This window comes from Arabidopsis thaliana, chromosome 5, assembly GCF_000001735.4.
Source record: "Arabidopsis thaliana chromosome 5, partial sequence".
In the NCBI taxonomy this organism is placed as follows: domain Eukaryota; kingdom Viridiplantae; phylum Streptophyta; class Magnoliopsida; order Brassicales; family Brassicaceae; genus Arabidopsis; species Arabidopsis thaliana.
Window position 1 is genome coordinate 10,439,222 of NC_003076.8, and position 17,557 is coordinate 10,456,778.

The following is a 17,557-nucleotide window of genomic DNA, read 5'->3' on the forward strand; positions in this document are numbered from 1 at the left end:
TTATTAAAAGGACAATGATCTGACCTCTTCGGAGTATCTCATTTCTAACATGGTCAACCCAACTATTCCTGACGATTTACTCGCAAAGATTGCTAAGACAGTGGCGCACAAATGCTGGTGGGACCTTCAGCCACTACTACGGTCAGGCAGACGTGGCAGAGATGTTGTTTACCGTCCGGATGTCCTGAAAGGTGCTAATATTTTTAGCATGTGTGAGGATCCCGACGACTACCAAGTTGATGGCAGCCATCATCCATCCGGCCCACAAGAAGAAGGCCGACATCGAGCCTTTTTCAAAAGGTGTGTGGATGCTGGCAATCCGACTGCCATGTATTTTGAAGCTCTTCGTGTTTTAACGCATGAACGTGACATTAAAGGAGCCATCAACCTCTTACGACCTCATGTTCCATCACAAGCCCATGCTACATTTGCTTGTGCGATACTTTACATAATTGACGGGAATGATTACATGGGAGCCATTTTTCTAAACCTATTTGGACGCAATCATTATCCTTTGGGGACAGAAGAGACACGGGATTTGTGTGAGGAGTTCCTGGAGGATTTAAAGAAGTTTCGCCCTCCATATAATAATACTTACGGATCGACGTTCTCTTATCCTAACAGCCGTGGTATTAAAACTCCAGATTGCGCCTTGCTTTGCTACATTGTATCTGGACCGTTCAAGAACGTGTGTAACTGTTGTTACCTCTGGTGGTGTGCTAGGCGAGTTAGCCAAATGCTCTAGTCATATAAATCTACTAGTTATTTGAAGTTGTTATTTAATGTTATCGTCTAAGTTATGTTCCTAGTTCTTCTAATGCCGTTATGTTTCTATTTCGTTTTATCCTCTATGCGTGAAGTTGTTCAAGTTCTTGTAATGCTTCTATAAAGTTATGTTTCAATTTGTGCTTAACCTCTGGTTTACAAGGTTTATCGGTTTAAGGGTTTATTCGGATGTAAGCAATAAATTTGAAGTTTCGTAATCCATACTTCTTTCTGTACTTACATTATAACTTTAAAGTTACTATAAATGTAGGAATAAACATGATTGGATTGACGCAAAAAGACAGTTTTGTGATAGACGTGGCCAGGCATAATAAATACAAATTTCAATATAGATGTGCACGTGTAAATCTGAACGTACATAAACCAATAAACTCGAAAATTGTAATTTGAAGTTTCGGTTTTAATCGGAAATAGTTTATAGTTTACTATTTTCATGTAAACACGAGTTAATGTCCAATATTAATACCACCTACAATATGTAAGTGGGACGTGAAACATTTAATTAGTTGTCTCCTCGCCATTAGGTCTATATAACATGTACTCCTCGACAAGTCATCTTCTCCACACTTTTCATTGCTCTTACTACGCCATATATAACCTAAACTCACAAATAAATCCCTCAGTCTCGGCAATGGACGTCCCCACACCCCCACCGGCGGAAATTTACCTGGCCATTCAGCTACCTAACCCACTCAGCATCCTCGTCAACTACTTACCCGTTTCCGTAACTCCCATTGAAACACTCAGAGGTCTCGTTAGCACGCTGGAGCCGACCGCTATCAACATGGATGAGTTTATGACGTGGCCTGATTTCGTGTTGCCGGAAACACCTTTCCGAACATACTTCACCCTCCTGCTTGAACGTGGAGCAAGGCCGGCGATTTACCTTGAAGGGGTTCGTTTAGCTTGCAATTTCGTTACGGTTGCTCATGGTTTAACCATGTTGAGTTCTATCTCGCCCATCGACGCTTACGCATGTTTCTCTCATGGTCTGTTCCTCACCGCAACTGGCAACGGACGAGAGGTTGAAGCCGTGAACGCGACTTTCTGGGATTTAGTGCCATCATTCGAAGCTGCAAACACAGTGGGGGAGTTGGTTATGTATCACATAAGTCGACTGCATGCTGAAGGAACTCGTTTGTGGAATCGTTCATGGAGGTTCGTGGTTTCACCAGACTGCTTGGGTCGTTGCAGCTACGGAGCCTGCTGCCGCAATTGCTTCTTCTACTGGTATGCTAGGGAGTTGTGCATATTTTATTAAGGAAAGGCGTTCGTTCAGCATCTGATTTCCCATTCTATGCATCGGCTATAATTTCGTGTTGTTTGTAAAGCATATGTTTTCCTGTTATATGCTTCGGCTTTATTAACATGGTTGTATGCTCTACTCGGTTTGTTGTTATGCTTTGTATTTCCTACTCTTATTTTAACGTTTTTTTATTTCCTTGTTTTATTGTTTATCTTATGAATGGAACTAAGTTTGTTTACATTATACATATAGTACACCTATTTGAACGTACAAAAACATAATTGTACGTCCATGGAAAGTCATTACAATTAGGCTGTATTTGTAATAAGTAAACTGTAGCAATTAGAAGGTAAAACTTTAGCATAAAAGTAGGGATATGTTTAAATTCGGTTACAAATCTGTAGTTATTTAGAATAAAAGAAACAACAATTAACTAATAGACCACGACTCTGATTTCTTCCACTTCCGGTATATCCGGATTAGCAATGACTTTGGAGATGGGGCCATTGGTCACAGCCTTCAGTTTATGAATCCCGGTTAGACGCCAGGATACGAGTGCGATAATGTTTTGAGGACCAGTTAGCCGCTGGAAGAATCTTTGAAATTTGAAAGCTTGGTCATTTTGTGCTTCACATTGAAGAACTTCCTTGCTACAGAGAATATATATTATACACAGGATATAACAAACCCTAAACCCTAAATAATTAAAAATAAACAACTTACTGTTTATCCATTATCTTAAAAGGAAGCTTCCGTCCACGGTAGTCTTCGGTCAAGTTGCCAACCTCAATGAGCGCACCAATAACATCTAGTGTACGTAATGGAAGATAAAAGCATTATGTGTACGTACATATTTACAAAAATGAATAGACAGTCAAATATACTAACCGACTAACACTCCGGTAGAAACTGTCCTCTCGATGATGTAGTCAAAAGGAGTAAAATCATAATACGGTATTGCAGGCAATCCCGATACTTTGGTAACAATGGTCTGATCCATAAAACAGATCCGGTAGTCATGGGACGTTGCGTGTATTCCCTCGTTGTGGAGACGAACTGAGAAAGTATTGATAACTATCCACTCATTTTTTCGGATACGGTCAGAGTAAAATGAAGCAAGGCGACGATTAATGGTAGCCTCTATGCGGGAACGCATTCCCTACAACAAATCATCATGATTAGGGACATGTACGGTATGTGAAAGTAAAAACGTTAGAAAGACGTTGACGAAATATTACTCGATTATCTGCCAAGATGAGACCCAGGTCGAACTCATTTATGCCCACGCATTTTTGAAACACCCTGACCACAAAAGCGCGTATACTCCATCCTGTGATCATGGGACAAAGTTCGGAAATGGCATGATATCCATCATCCATGATGACAACAACAAAAACCAAAATGACCGACTTTCTGTCTTATGTGTGTGATGGGTGTGGACTTTTGTTTAAATGAATTAAGGGTGTTATCACCAGTTTCTTAAATAGATTTTAGAAAGACGCGATGATTGGTCCCAAATTGATGTAACAGTATAGCAAAAAAATGTAACCGTCAACTATGTATAATTAGAAGTACCCAATATACGTACAAATGAAAACGTTTACCAAAAGTACGTACAGAAAACAACGGGATTGACAAAAAGTTGAAGGATAATCAAATACACCGATAATACGAGGTCCACTTACGTACGTACATAAGGTAACGTACAGACAAAATAATATGTCATATTACTACATAGACTGATCAAAAGATTTCCAAAAACGTACGTAGAACAGCTTCCAAAAGTACGGAGACGTAAACTCTAACCATCGCGAGGCCTAAATAGGGTTTTTGCATGTCTTCTTGTTATGCCCCGTTTGCCGACATCTTGTACACTGATTAGGAATGAGTCTTTTCTGCCTCTTTTTCTGAAAGTTAAAAAATGGTAAGGCGCCTAAAAGGAAGGAAAAATTGCATAGAAGTGAGGATGGGGGAAAATCTTACCCGGTTTTCCCCAGTAGATGGTATCCTCTTGGTGGGTGGTCTCCCAGGTGGTCGTCTGCTGCGTGGAGGTATGAGAATCATGTCCGATAACTCTTGAGGAATAACAACGTCTTTTGGGTCCGGTATAGGTAAAACGGGTTCTTGGAAAGAATCAGAAAACACTTGAAGGCTATACCACAATCCAACAACAGCCTTCGGGTTGATGCCAAAATGTATTGCAGCAGCTAGAGCATGCTCGCATGGGATTCTTAAAATTGTGTACCTAAGACAAGTACACGTACACTCATCTAGGACAACGTGAAAATGCTCACCAGTCTTTGAAGTAACTTGATAACTCCAAGGCCCAGACATCATGACTGAGAACTTTCCTAACGCAGGCAAGTCTTGAAGGAAACGTTCATCTACCTCCGGGGTGACCAAAGAGTTACACTTCGACACTTTTTTCCGCCTTGCTGCAAACCATCGCATGATGACCTCTCGGATGAACTCTAGCATATAGACAATTGGATACGCTTTTGCCTTGCTTAAGACATTGTTCATTGCCTCGGAGTTGTTGCTCGTCATGATATTGTACCGCTCCCCTTTGCAGTATGCCCTAGTCCAATGCTCAAATCCAACATCCTCTAAATACTTTGCGCATCCGGGGCTCCGACCTCTTAACTCTTCAAAGTATTTTTCAAAATCTCTAACCCGATACGCTTTAGCGGCGCTAAAGAATAAACCAGACACACCGTACCTTGCGTAAGACACCGATATGTTTCGCTCCAGGTGTACTATACATGCTCCATGATTGGCTTTCGGGTACACCACACTAACGCCTTTATATATGGAAGAATGCTTGTCCGAGACAATCATCAAATCGTCAGTATCTGGAACAATCTCTGATAATTTCTCAAAGAACCAAATCCATGAAGCATCGGTCTCGCCGTCAACAACCCCAAAAGCTAATGGAAAAATTTGGAAGTTCCCATCTTGTGCACATGCTATAAGGAGGCATCCTTTGTAACGACCGACTAGCTGCGTTCCGTCTACAACAACGACTTTCCTCATATATTTCCAACCTTTTATAGACGCCGAGAGAGAAACGAATACATATTTGAAGCGCTGGCGACCTTTATCTTCAGGAGTGGAGTGGAGATGACAGATTGTACCGGGATTTGCTAATTGTAAAAGATACAGATATGTAGGTAAAAACCTGTAACTAGCCATATCATCACCCCTTATAGAGTTTACTGCAACCTCTCTAGCTCTCCATGCTGAAGAATATGAGATCCGAACGTTAAGGTCATTTAAGACCAATCGAGGCAAATCTACAGCTCTAGGACCCCCTTGCGAAGAACTATATCTATTCTTCATAACCTCGCCTAAAAGCTTGTAAGTTGCATGTTTACGATAATCCTTTCGAGTGTCGATCTTGCAAACATGGATGGATCATACCCTGTGATTTTGAAACATTTGGAATTGGGTATGACATGTGCAGTCAAATGCCACGAACAATTGCGATCTACGCAGAACATCTCTAATCTTTTAGGGCATGACCGAGTTTGTTTGTAGCGGAAGCACTTTTTGATTGCAACAAGTCGCATGGTCTGCTGTATGACTTGCTTGTTTTTAAAAACACTTCCCACATACAACGGATGACCTGACGTACTCAATTCAACTTCTGTCACATCGACTCGAACATTGGCTAAATCATCGAATACAGGATCCGCATCAGTATCGAGCAACTCATTCTCAGCATTATGCAATGTAGAAAACCCTTTATACACTTCGTAGGCTTCACCTGTTGTCACTAGACCGTCGTCAGATTCAATATTTAACCCACTTGCAGAAACCCCTTCTAGGACGACTATACCATCATCTCCAGTTACGTTCTCAGCTATATCATCCGTGTGCTCAACTAATTCACCTTCGCATCTTGTCTCCTCTGCACAGACTCTAGTGTACGTACATTGGTACAAACCATGTTGACACGTCGGGGATGGAGCAGAGGTTGGTGTACAGTCAACCAAAACACCAGTGGGTTCTACATGAGGTACATGTGTACCCGTCGACGTACACGATGCCAATAGACGAGTGAATTCCCCTGGGGGTTCCACGGTATGTTGAGTGTCATTCACGACGCCCTCCTCAACATGACCATTTCCATATTGTTCCACAATCATGTCACCCCATTTATTGTAATCGTATTCTTCGCTACTACCTTCACTAAAGTCTACTGTAGGTTCGAGTGTACTTCCACGGCTTTCACCATCGGTGTCATCGTCATGTACATCCATATCTTCGTCCTCTTCATTATCCTCGTCCTCATGTTCATCCTCATCACCTTCATCTATGTCATCCTCCTCATCTACATTTATATCTTCGTAACCATTATGGGCTGCATCAACATTTGTAACCTCTGTCTCTGTATTGCCTCCATTGCCGATAGGGTAAAAAGACACAAACAAGTTAACAGAAGGATCGCCATTACGAATCAACATAAATGTATCCAGGCTGATTTGATTCTCAATATATACTGGAGGGCGATTACTTGCTATCATATCAGACATCTTTCCAGGCATCCAGTAACTTATTATAGGGTTCCATTCACTAAACTTATAGCTGAAAACATCACATATTGTACTTGCCAAATCCGTGTACGTCGTTGTGTCTATAATACGTACACAGCGTCCGAAACTTCCTTTTTCAGCTTCAAATTTCCAACCTTCTTCTTTGTATATCCACTCACCAACCATAATTAATACAGGTAACTCCATACCTGCAACATAAATTCCTCAGGTCAGACCAACATTAAATAAAAAAAAATCAGATCTTTTTTGAAGGATTTCATTTATGTCAACGAAGACAAAAAGAATCTTAACAAAACAATTTATGTACTTATAAATTTAACTAAACAAAACATAGAGCTTTCATTTATATCTACAAATACAAATAGAATCTCCAACAAAACAATGTATGAACCCAGAAATTTTTAAAAACGTATCATTCAAATCACGTTCTCAAGTGTAATTAGGATTAACACGAATTTCTTACCTAGAACACAGATTGTCTCCCCTTCAATCCTTCAAACTTTGTAAAACAGCAACTGAAAACTTCAGATTCTTCACCGTAACACAATTTCGATTTTCGTTTCTTCACCTTAACAGAATTTCGATTTACGTTTTTTACCCAGAATTCTAATCTAAATTATCAAAATATCTTACAATATAATCTCTATTATAATAGGTAATCATGAGTTTTACTCTTGTCAAAACTATTTAGCATTAAAAACTTCTGAGCCCAACGAATTTTAAATTTTTTTTATTCCAATCTCAAGTGTCAACTTCGCCGAAACCCAGAAATCATTTAATGCATTTCTCGTCGATGAACAGCGTACGTACGAACCCGGTTCTTTTGGATTCCAACGACGCGGTCCGTACGTACAAACCGGGTTCAGTTTCGTCAGGTCGTCAGGGGCATTTTGGTCAGTTTTTGGCTTAATGGCTAATAGCTGAAAGGCCCAGCCCACTTTGTCAAAATCTGAAATTAAAAGTGGGTCAATGGCTACTGTGTGCAATTTACCCTTAAATCAAAGAATTTAATAGAAAGTACTTGAATTGAATTAAAGAGCTAATTAAGGATTTATAAGGAATCGTTTGGGTAGAATAGAAAATACAACCCAGACAACAAATCATCGTAATCTCTACGAAACCAACTAACCAAAAGTCAATGACTAATCACCATTGTTGATCAATTTCTTTTTTCTTTGTTTCTTAAATCTCACTTCCATCCATTCCATCACAAAAAAATCTCTGATTCAATCTCTTCTCTGCTTCCACCATCGTTGTCATGTTTCCATCATCATTTCTATGGCAAAATCCAATTAAAATCACAAGATCCATAAATGATTACTAACAATAAATAGCAGATCCGAATCTGAGAATGGAGAAAGGAAATTTCGTCATGGCCTAGCACACACATAAAAGAAAAAGAGGGAGAATTTCGTCATGGAGATAGGAGAATTCTAGGATAAGTGGTAACAAATGCCTGCAAAATTAGGGTTACAGAGGTTGAAGACGATTACAAAATTACCATTATACCCTTTAATAAATTTCTTATGTGTACGTATTTATAATTTATATTATACGTACATGTGAACATGTAAATATGTTAGATTATGTTTTATTGTAAAAGCGGCAAACACAACTATTTGTTGAGTTTTTACATTAGAAATCTTTGGTTATTTCGTTTAGGTGAGATATTTTTGGGGATTTTCTCATTAATAAGATAAAAGTTTTGGAAAATAGACAAGATTTTAAACTAAATCCATAGACGTACACGATAATATTGAGACACACGTACACGTGTACGACCTCTTCAAAGAGTTACATCTTAAACATGCGTAAATCACATAAGTCTTATACTATGTACGTACACAAAAATATATATTGGAGCGTACATGGTACAACATTAATCTAATTTTTTTATATCAAAATTAAGTTATTTGTATGACTATATATCTTAATATAAATTATGCAAATATGATATTTCAACAAATCGTACTCTGATTAAGGTAAAACCGATTTTCCAATACTTAATTGTAGATCTTTCATAACTATATGTATTCATGTACGTAAAATATTCACCTTTCTATACTGTACCGGATACAAAGTTAGTAGTGCACTTATATTATTCCAAAAATCATGTCTTACTTTCGGGTTAGGACTCACAAATGATTGAATGACTTCATTCTTTTTTAAATGAATGATTCTTTCAATCAAGAACATGTTCATTAGTGACACTCACGTGCAGAAAAGGATACTCAGGTTGAAGATGACTGAAAAATTACAGTTATACTCTACATCGGATTTCTTCATGTATATATATTTAATTATAATGTACATACACGAAATTATTTAGTGGAATTCTAATGAATATCTAACCACCAACAACAACAAATTTAATATATAAATATATATGTCAGTTTCATGTATTTTTTTTCATGTGTACATGATTTGAATGTTTTGCTTTTATGGTCAGAAAATATTTGAAACGTAATTATACAAGTTATTTAGATATTTACGTACATACATACACACACATTACTATCGTGTATGTACACATTACTGCCGTGTACGTACACATTACTGTCGTGTACGTACACATTACTGCCGTGTACGTATATAATATTACCGTTACGCACATATGTGTATATGATATTGCTAATCGTGAATTATTTTTCGATGATAATAAATAAAATATTATTTAAAATAGAAATAAACATGTTAGATTTTATTTTATTGTAAATGCGGCATACACAACATTTATTGAGTTTGTACATTAGAAACTTGTGGTTATTTCGATTAGATGAGATGTTTTTTGGGGTTTTTCCCATAAATCTATTCGTATATAATAATTAAATAAAAATATATGGTCAATGTATAGTTATTCCTCATACTTTTAAAAAATATTAGGTATGTACATATATAATAATGTACGTACATCTTTGTTGATGAGTTAACATTGTTGAGAATAAATAAGATTTTAAACTAAACCCGTAAACGTACACGATAATATTGAGATACACGTACACGTGTACGACTGCTTCAAACAGTTACATCCTAAAAATGTCTAAATCACATAAATCTAATACTATGTACGTACACAAAAATATTTATTGGAACGTACATGGTATAACATTAAAATGAGTTTATAAATTCTCTAACCACTGTCTATTGGAACGTACATGGTACAACATTAAAATGAGTTTAAAATTTTTGATATCCAAATTAAGTTATTATGTAAGTTATATGTATGTCTGTATATTTTAATATAGATTATACATATATAATATTTCAACGAATCGTACTCTGATTCAGGTAAAATCGATCTTTTAATACTCAATTGCACACCATTACCATTCATTTCACATCTACCATGCCTATATGTATTCGTGTACGTAAAACATTCACCTTTTATATAATTCACCAGGTACATAGTTAGTAGTGTACATACATATTCTTTGATAAATATACGTTAAATGTAATTTGGGTAATTAGAATATAAAAATCTAATTTAATTTATGCTAAGTATATAACTATATTTTGGATACTCATTTGGTTCTCAGTTTGCTTGGGATAAAATTTTGATTTTTTAACTATGGGTCAGCTTATTCAGGTATAGATATTTAATACCTTTTGAATAATTAGTACATGGATTGAATGTTTTGTTTTTATATTCAAAAATTATTTCAAACGTAAACATACAAATTATTTTGATGTTTATGTACATGTATGGATATAATTACAACCGTGTACGTACAAATCACAAATGTGTACAAGATATTGTTAATCTTGAATTTGTAAAAAGTTAATAAATAAATTAATAAAAGTGAAAATATGAAAGTGTGTCTTAAATGATAGAAAAAATGAATTTTAACTAAAAGTACAAAAATCATAAATATTTATAAAATAGAAAAGAAAAAAAAAACTGTAAAAACTAATGACAATGAAAAATATTACTTTTAATTTTTAATAAGCAAACTATCTACTGTACGTCCATTCGATCCTAACTAAGTCATCCGTTCGCACTTTACGTCATTAGATGGTTCAGGTCCATTTTCGTCCAAATTTGGCTGAATGACTTAATGGTGGAAGGCTCATTCTACTTTGTCAAATCCTAAAATAAAAACATGGTCAACGACGTGTATAATTTACCCTTTATTAAAACACAACTCTCAGATATAATGATCTTCATCAAATGTTTTAAACTGTTAACATAAAAGAAGATTTGACATCTATTTCAATATAACGAAGTTTGTGAAAATTTAAACTTCTTAAATCAGCCAGTTCTAATAAATAAGTAAATAACAGCCACAAGCCGACAACAAATCAACAATTTAAGTTTAAGAATCTCACTAATGGGCCTACTAAGCATAATTTGTTTGGACCAAACTGCCAATGAAAAGCTAAGTCTTCATTTAAATTCTGAATTGGATTATATAAAAAGGGCAAGTCTATCTATGTCTATCAGTACTGATGGGCCTTTTCACAATAGTTATTAAAAAAATTCAGAGTGGTAGAAAAATATGTTTTCTTCTCACTACAATAATATCAAGGAATTTGCAGAAAAGTGATTTAAAAATTTGCTAATGTACGGATGCCAGTAAAAGTGACTTCTATGTTTAAAATCTGGTTTAACTTTCATCATTTTTTTTTTGCTAAAAAAAAACTTCAATTCAAATATAATCGATTACAAGTTAGATAAGCATCATCCGATATATATCCAATATGCAAAACAAAAAGGTAAAACAAAAAGTCTACAAAATAGTAAAAAGATGGTTACACAAAAATTGATATACATAAGAAGAGTCGTCGTAGCTTCAAAGATGAGTTCTATCGAAAAAGCAACAAACTTCGATTCAACTCTTTCAAATGAGTTGAAAATAGTCAAAAACTCGTTTTTCACCAGAATGTGACATGTTGCATCTTATAAGTTTTCGTTATACATATCTTTTAAACTATAAAATACTGTCGTAGTTACAAAATAAATTACAACCAGGAGACTCAAACCCGTTAGCTGTCATAAGATTTTCATAATTGATCATTGAGAACGAGGGAATGTAATGTGTATTGCGCTTTAAGATGAATTTGATGGAAGTCTTTGTATATATGCTAAAGACCAATAATTCACATTCCCTATCAAAGGGAACAATTCAGAAAAATTAGTTTTGTTTTTTCTTTAACGGACGAGGACATAAGCACTAAAAGTCATGTGTTTTGATGATTTATTTATTTTGACATTCTAATTGGTTTTACTATGTAGACTTTTCTATTGTCATTAGAGGCTGTAGAGGTTACCATTTTTGGGCCAACAATGGCATTTTAAATATAATTAGACTAGGATATCCCTGTGCTAATTATTTAAATATATTTTTTAAAATTTGTAATACCAAAAAATAAATCTATAAAAACAAAATTCAAAAAAAGAAATTATCGTTTTTTTTTATAATTTAAAGTTGCTTCTTCAGCAGAATTATTTTAACATCTACATGTGTTTACAACCTACATGTGTTTATTTGTTCAACTCGATTTGGTTGTTCAGTATTTAGTAATATCTCTCATTTGGATATCACCATTCAAACTAGATTTGGGTAAATAAATCTACCGAATAAGTAAAAAAACCAAAGCAAAAAAAAAAAAACTCAATCGAACTGAATTGAAAATTTGAAAATAACCAAATGGATTCTAAATTTATAACCGAAACCGAATAAGTACTGAACATAAATATTTTGGATAACCGAAAATATCCAAAATAATAATTTTTTCAAAAATATTAGTTATTTCTAAACTAAATAACTAAAATACTTGAATTATATATATAATAGTAAAAATACTCAAAAATAACCGAAAATATTTTTCAATAACTGAAATATTCTAAAATATTTAAATCAAAATAACCGAATAAATACTAAATTTTAAAACCGAAATTTTAAAATAACAGAATGCCGAGGACTAATTCGAACATTTCAAACAAAAACTTGTCGTTAATAAATATACCGAATAGACAATAGTATTCGTATAGTAACGTGCACAATGACGATTGACTCATGTTGAATTGATCCTTAGTGTTTTATACATTTTTAGCCTTCAATAATTTTTGTTTTTTCCTGGAATAGCATGATACATGCATATAATATTATAATATACATTTTTATAATCAAGAAAATGAAACTAATGGAGTCATGATTCCTGCATAGGTCTAAAAGACTATCACTGTAACGAGGTCTCTCTCTTCCTAAATCTGGGAAAAAATAGAGGTGGTGGTGAGTGGTGACAAAAGAGGGGCCATTCAATCTTATTGTACACCGCGCCGGACAGAATTTACTCGATTCCACGTGCGAGTCCGGGACCACTAATTTACGTAAAGACGATGAACACGTGGCAAGCATCGGGTACTCTTCTCTAATACTCTGTTTAATCTAAACCGTTTATGTTTGTGTAGTATGAGAACATCGTACCAACCTGTCTGCTGTTTGGGAATACCTATTTGTGTCTATCGAAGAGGTTTTTGATCTTCTCTGATTTATGTGAATACAAAGGATAATTTTATTACTTTTTTGTATGGTAAGATGAAATTTTTGATTATTTATTGAAATATATCACGTGAAGAAATTGAATTCCATTTTCTGTGCATGTGTTCTTGTTTTTGTGTTTTGTTTCTAGATATAGATACATTTTAGGTTTAGCTGTTTACCTAAATATACTATCAGTATTCTTAAAATATCTTCATTCAGTTTGGGAAAGAGCACTATCTACACTACAATTACTAAACCAAGTCTAAGACTAAACCAACAATAACCGATATATTTGACCAATATAGCTAAACCGACTAATATATATTTTAATACTACATTCTAGCTACATTCTCTAAACATTTTTAATCATAGATTTGATTATGGATCATACACATTCTACATTTGGCAAACCTATTTGGTTCTTAATCTGGAAAGGTTCGTAACTTATGTACTCGAAAATTTTATATTAAACGACATTTCACATGTGTATATATAAAGAATGTCCATTTTCTTTTTGTTACAAAAATGGTCAAGTAAAAAATATATTTTTGTAACCAAATGTCCATTTAACAGAGAGATGTAAATAAGAAAGTCCATTTTCATCATGTTAATACTACAATTTAAAATAATTAAGTATGATATTTAGCTGCCATAGAATAAGAATTTCAGTACATTTTGAATATTTAACTTCAAAGGCAAAGTTTACTTGATTCCAATTCTATAGTGCTGTTTTCAACTTTACAGCTCTCTTTTTACATATATAATCTTACCACTTTTGATTATAGCAGAGCGTTACGTATTTGGAAAAGAAAAGAAAAAAAGTTAATGATCAAACACTATAGATGTTTTGGTGATATTTTATCTTTATAACCTATGTTTGTATTGTAAAATATCATTTGACCATGACTCATGACAATTGTACAGTAAAATGTGGAATCCGTAACATTATTATAATCTTGATTAAAGTAAAATTTTGCATATATTGTCCAAGACTCATAACTATAGGTTACGAAACTTTCTGATGCCGAACTTATCTTAACAGTAAATCATAGTTTCTCATAGTTTTCTTTTATATATTGTAGTAAGAAAAATTCTTGGGATTATTACAGATTTTGCCTTTTTTGCCTCAACTTCGTTTAGATATGTCATTTGCTTAATGGCATTGTGAATTTGCCAGTTTTTAGCACTTCAAAACCATAATAATGGGATTTTTTATAACATACATGTATTGTTTTTTGTAGAATTTATAAAATACATACTTAAAAACAAATACTATATCTTAAAAACAATTGGAACCAAATAAACCCAAACAAAATGTTTAAAATTATGTTTTTATAAATAAGCAAATGACAAATCAGAAATATTTTAGCAAAACTGACAAATTCTACAAATGCCACTAAAAAGGAGGACTTTTTCCTAATTGATCAAAATCCTTATATACATCAATCAATAATGCACTGAAATAAAATAGAATCAATAATTTATAAGGTGGCTAGCTCCTATAGTCCAATCCTAAAGCGACCTAGAAAGTCAAAACAGTGAATCCATATTCAAAACAATAGTAGGCATTTAATGAGAAAGGATGTCAGATGACTTCGCTCATCAAATTTTGGGACTACAAGACCTAACAACGACCAATCTATATATTCTAATTTCAATTAAAATTATCTGGAATTAACTTAGAGAGCATACAGAAACAATTTTTATAGTCAAAACATATCTGTGAGATGGTGTGTTTATTAGTATATATCATAAAGTAATCATACAAGAGACAGAAGATCATACTAATACATAAGTACATATAAGTTTTGACCTTTAAAATATAATTTGATTCATATACAAATCATTGATCATCTACAAAATGTTCCTAAAACCTCAACCATAATCGCATGGAAATAAATGATTATTATATGATCTAAATTCTAACAAAGTGATATTTAAAGATGCCTCCACTAATAAATCATAAAGCATGGTCACATAATACACACGAGCCCTAAGTGTATCAACTATCAAGAATAATCATCGAATCATCTTTCAAATGTTAAAATTGAAAACAAAAGAAAACTCCAAGAACATAATGGATCAAACACTTTATCGTAAATAATCGTAGTTTTTCTTATTCATAAACAACTAGTACAGAAACAAAAGCATCAGTAGATAATGTAAAAGAAGGTTTTACATTAATATCTTAGAGAAAGCAAATAAGAGACAATACATATAGAAAAGGGGAAATTATATAAATATGATCATACTGTTGCACCCGAGTAATTAGCCATCATAGACTGACCTTGTTGTGGCTGCTGTTGCTGTTGCTGAAGCTGTAGAGGCGGCTGCGTTTGCGGTTTCTGCCTGTTGACTCTCTTCCTCTTCTTCTCATAGCTAACACCTCGAGCTTTGGCTTGAAAGTCTCTGACTTCACGGAGGAATAACCTGACGGCGCGTGAGCCAAATGGGTTAGCTTCAGGTGGGCCACCGTTCTCCTCGTAGGCGGCGCGGAGGCGGCCGATAAGAGCGTCGAGTGAGCCCCAAGCTTGCCGGAGAGGACAAGGACAAGGAGCAGGAGGGTTAGGGAGGCCAAAGAAGGCACAGTTCTGGTGGTGAACTTTTGTTTTCCCGAACTGGTCAAGGTAGCGGAGGAACTCGAGCACGTGTGCGCCGCTACACGAGGGGAGAGAGAGCGGAGGACGGTGGTTCCGGAGGTATTGACAGAAAGTGTTCCAGTCACGGCGTTTTTGGTTCTCGTACCGGCTTGAGGAAGGTGGTGTTAGTTGTGTTGAGGAATTAGGGTTCTTGTTTGGTTGGTGAGAGATCAAATCCATGGCTTTTTCTTGTTCTTGATTTTGGAAAAAGCAGCCGGTGAAGCCAAAGCAGATGTCTAGCCGGAGAGAAGAGGATAGTTGAAGAAGATTGAATCTTGATTTAGGGTTTTGTTTTTCTTCTTTAATTTTATATGGATCAAAGAGAGATTAGGGTTCTTTTTTTGTAGATCTTGAGCTAAGATCAATAATTGCAGCAAATGGAGAAAAAGTGAGAAAGAGAGAGAAACTTAGCTGGTTGTGATGATGAGATTGATACTATAAAAGGTATAGATTCATCTTTTTCAGATCAAATCTAACAAACACTTGTGAGCAGAAATGGTGAGGCAAAGAGAGAGAGAGAAGTGAAGTTTATTTGATGCTTATAGAAGATTATAGAAGGGGAGATATATAAGTGGAAGAGATCTTTTTTTCCTTTTTATTGTTTTCTAGCTTTTCTACTTTGGGAGATGATAGAGAGACAATACACAAAAACACACTTGTCAAGACTCAAGAGTGTATAGTAGCTCCAAGAGAGGAGAGAGAGAAGAGAAGAGGACTAAGTGTTTACACATCGTAGAAAAGAGTAACTTCATAGATGAAGAGAGAGAGAAAAGAGAGTGTGACCAATGGTTAAAGTGGGGAACTTGAAGTTGAACATTGACATGACATGAGGAGGGAAGAGTCTGTGTTCTTTGTCTGCAATTTGCAGCGACATTTTTCATTTTTTTTTTATTATAAATATTGATTACTTTCTTTTTCGCATTATTCTTTTATTTTTTGTGGTTAAGGGATTGCATTATTCTTGTTTTCTTACTTCACTTTAATTTTTACTTTGAAAACGACCTGATTAACATATAAATATCTTCTCTTTTTTCCGGCAATCATGGGTTTATATAACTAGGAATACACTACTTTTAAACACAAACGTTTCTTGTGATAAACGGTGGATTATCACAAAACCTCTTTATTGACTATAGGCTTTCAAGTTTTATAAATTAACATGTGTTCAGTATTTAGTATATATTGATGCGTTAGTGTCCGTGCCCCATAAATTAAATTCGTTCTCAGAGACGATTTTATTTACTATAAGTATACGGCTTTGTCTCAATGGTAAAGGCTGCCAATTGAGCAGCATGTAGACATCGTGTTGATTTTGGCAATAACTCCGACTATACTTTTAGCACCAAACTATTTTTAGCATCGAGAGTAAACAAATATTTCACGAAGAATAAATTTTAAATAACTCTATTCTCTTTTTGTCAAAAACATGCATCACAACCCTCGTTAAAAAAAACTGTATAGGTCTAGCGATTAGTCAAAAAAATTGAATTAAAATCGGGTTATTTTAGATTTATTTTAATGTTTTAAAACTTATTAATCCAATATTGTTTTCAAAATTATAGTAAATACATAAAACTATATTTTTAAGACAAAATTTCTGTTTTTTATTTAAATTTTGAACTTAAGTTGTTGTAAAACATTAGAAATTTTCAAACTAAATGATTAATTAGCAAAAAAGAAATTTTTTTTATACTTGCAATCTAAAAGTAATTAGGATATTCAAGATTAGGCGAAAATTAATCAAAAAAAATTGGATTAAGCAAAAATTAATAAAATAACTGATTTTTAAAGGATTAGTTATTATTCGAGGTAGAAAGGGTGGACCTAGCAATTAAACAGGGATTA

At 34.4% G+C, this 17,557-nt stretch overlaps 2 protein-coding genes, 2 long non-coding RNA genes and 3 pseudogenes across 7 annotated transcripts; 3 read left to right on the plus strand and 4 right to left on the minus strand.

The window, feature by feature from the left end:
• Positions 1 to 49: 49 nt before the first annotated feature.
• On the plus strand, positions 50 to 745 carry AT5G28482 (annotated as a pseudogene; the record flags this gene model as incomplete). The annotated part of the gene is made up of 1 exon: positions 50 to 745.
• Positions 746 to 1,417: 672 nt separating this feature from the next.
• Positions 1,418 to 2,072, plus strand: AT5G28484 (annotated as a pseudogene; the record flags this gene model as incomplete). Its single annotated transcript has 2 exons — positions 1,418 to 1,870; positions 1,962 to 2,072.
• Positions 2,073 to 2,469: 397 nt separating this feature from the next.
• Positions 2,470 to 6,774, minus strand: AT5G28487 (annotated as a pseudogene; the record flags this gene model as incomplete). Its single annotated transcript has 1 exon — positions 2,470 to 6,774.
• Positions 6,775 to 7,780: 1,006 nt separating this feature from the next.
• On the minus strand, positions 7,781 to 7,986 carry AT5G04765. Its single transcript, NR_142784.1, has one exon. It is a non-coding gene; the product is annotated as an other RNA (long non-coding RNA).
• Positions 7,781 to 8,024, plus strand: AT5G04775. Its single transcript, NR_142785.1, has one exon. It is a non-coding gene; the product is annotated as an other RNA (long non-coding RNA).
• Positions 8,025 to 15,166: 7,142 nt separating this feature from the next.
• Positions 15,167 to 16,460, minus strand: LSH1 (LIGHT-DEPENDENT SHORT HYPOCOTYLS-like protein (DUF640)). The gene has a single exon (NM_122732.3). The coding sequence runs from the start codon at positions 15,890 to 15,892 to the stop codon at positions 15,320 to 15,322; it is 573 nt and encodes a 190-aa protein (NP_198201.1). The 5' UTR covers positions 15,893 to 16,460; the 3' UTR covers positions 15,167 to 15,319.
• Positions 16,461 to 16,586, minus strand: AT5G28491 (uncharacterized protein; the record flags this gene model as incomplete). The annotated part of the gene is made up of 1 exon (NM_001125821.1): positions 16,461 to 16,586. One exon carries the CDS (start codon positions 16,584 to 16,586, stop codon positions 16,461 to 16,463), a length of 126 nt encoding a protein of 41 aa, NP_001119293.1.
• Positions 16,587 to 17,557: the final 971 nt, after the last annotated feature.

Excerpts from the sequence above, each read along its gene's own strand:
- LSH1 (NM_122732.3), bottom strand. The coding sequence starts at position 15,892 with ATGGATTTGATCTCTCACCAACCAAACAAGAACCCTAATTCCTCAACA.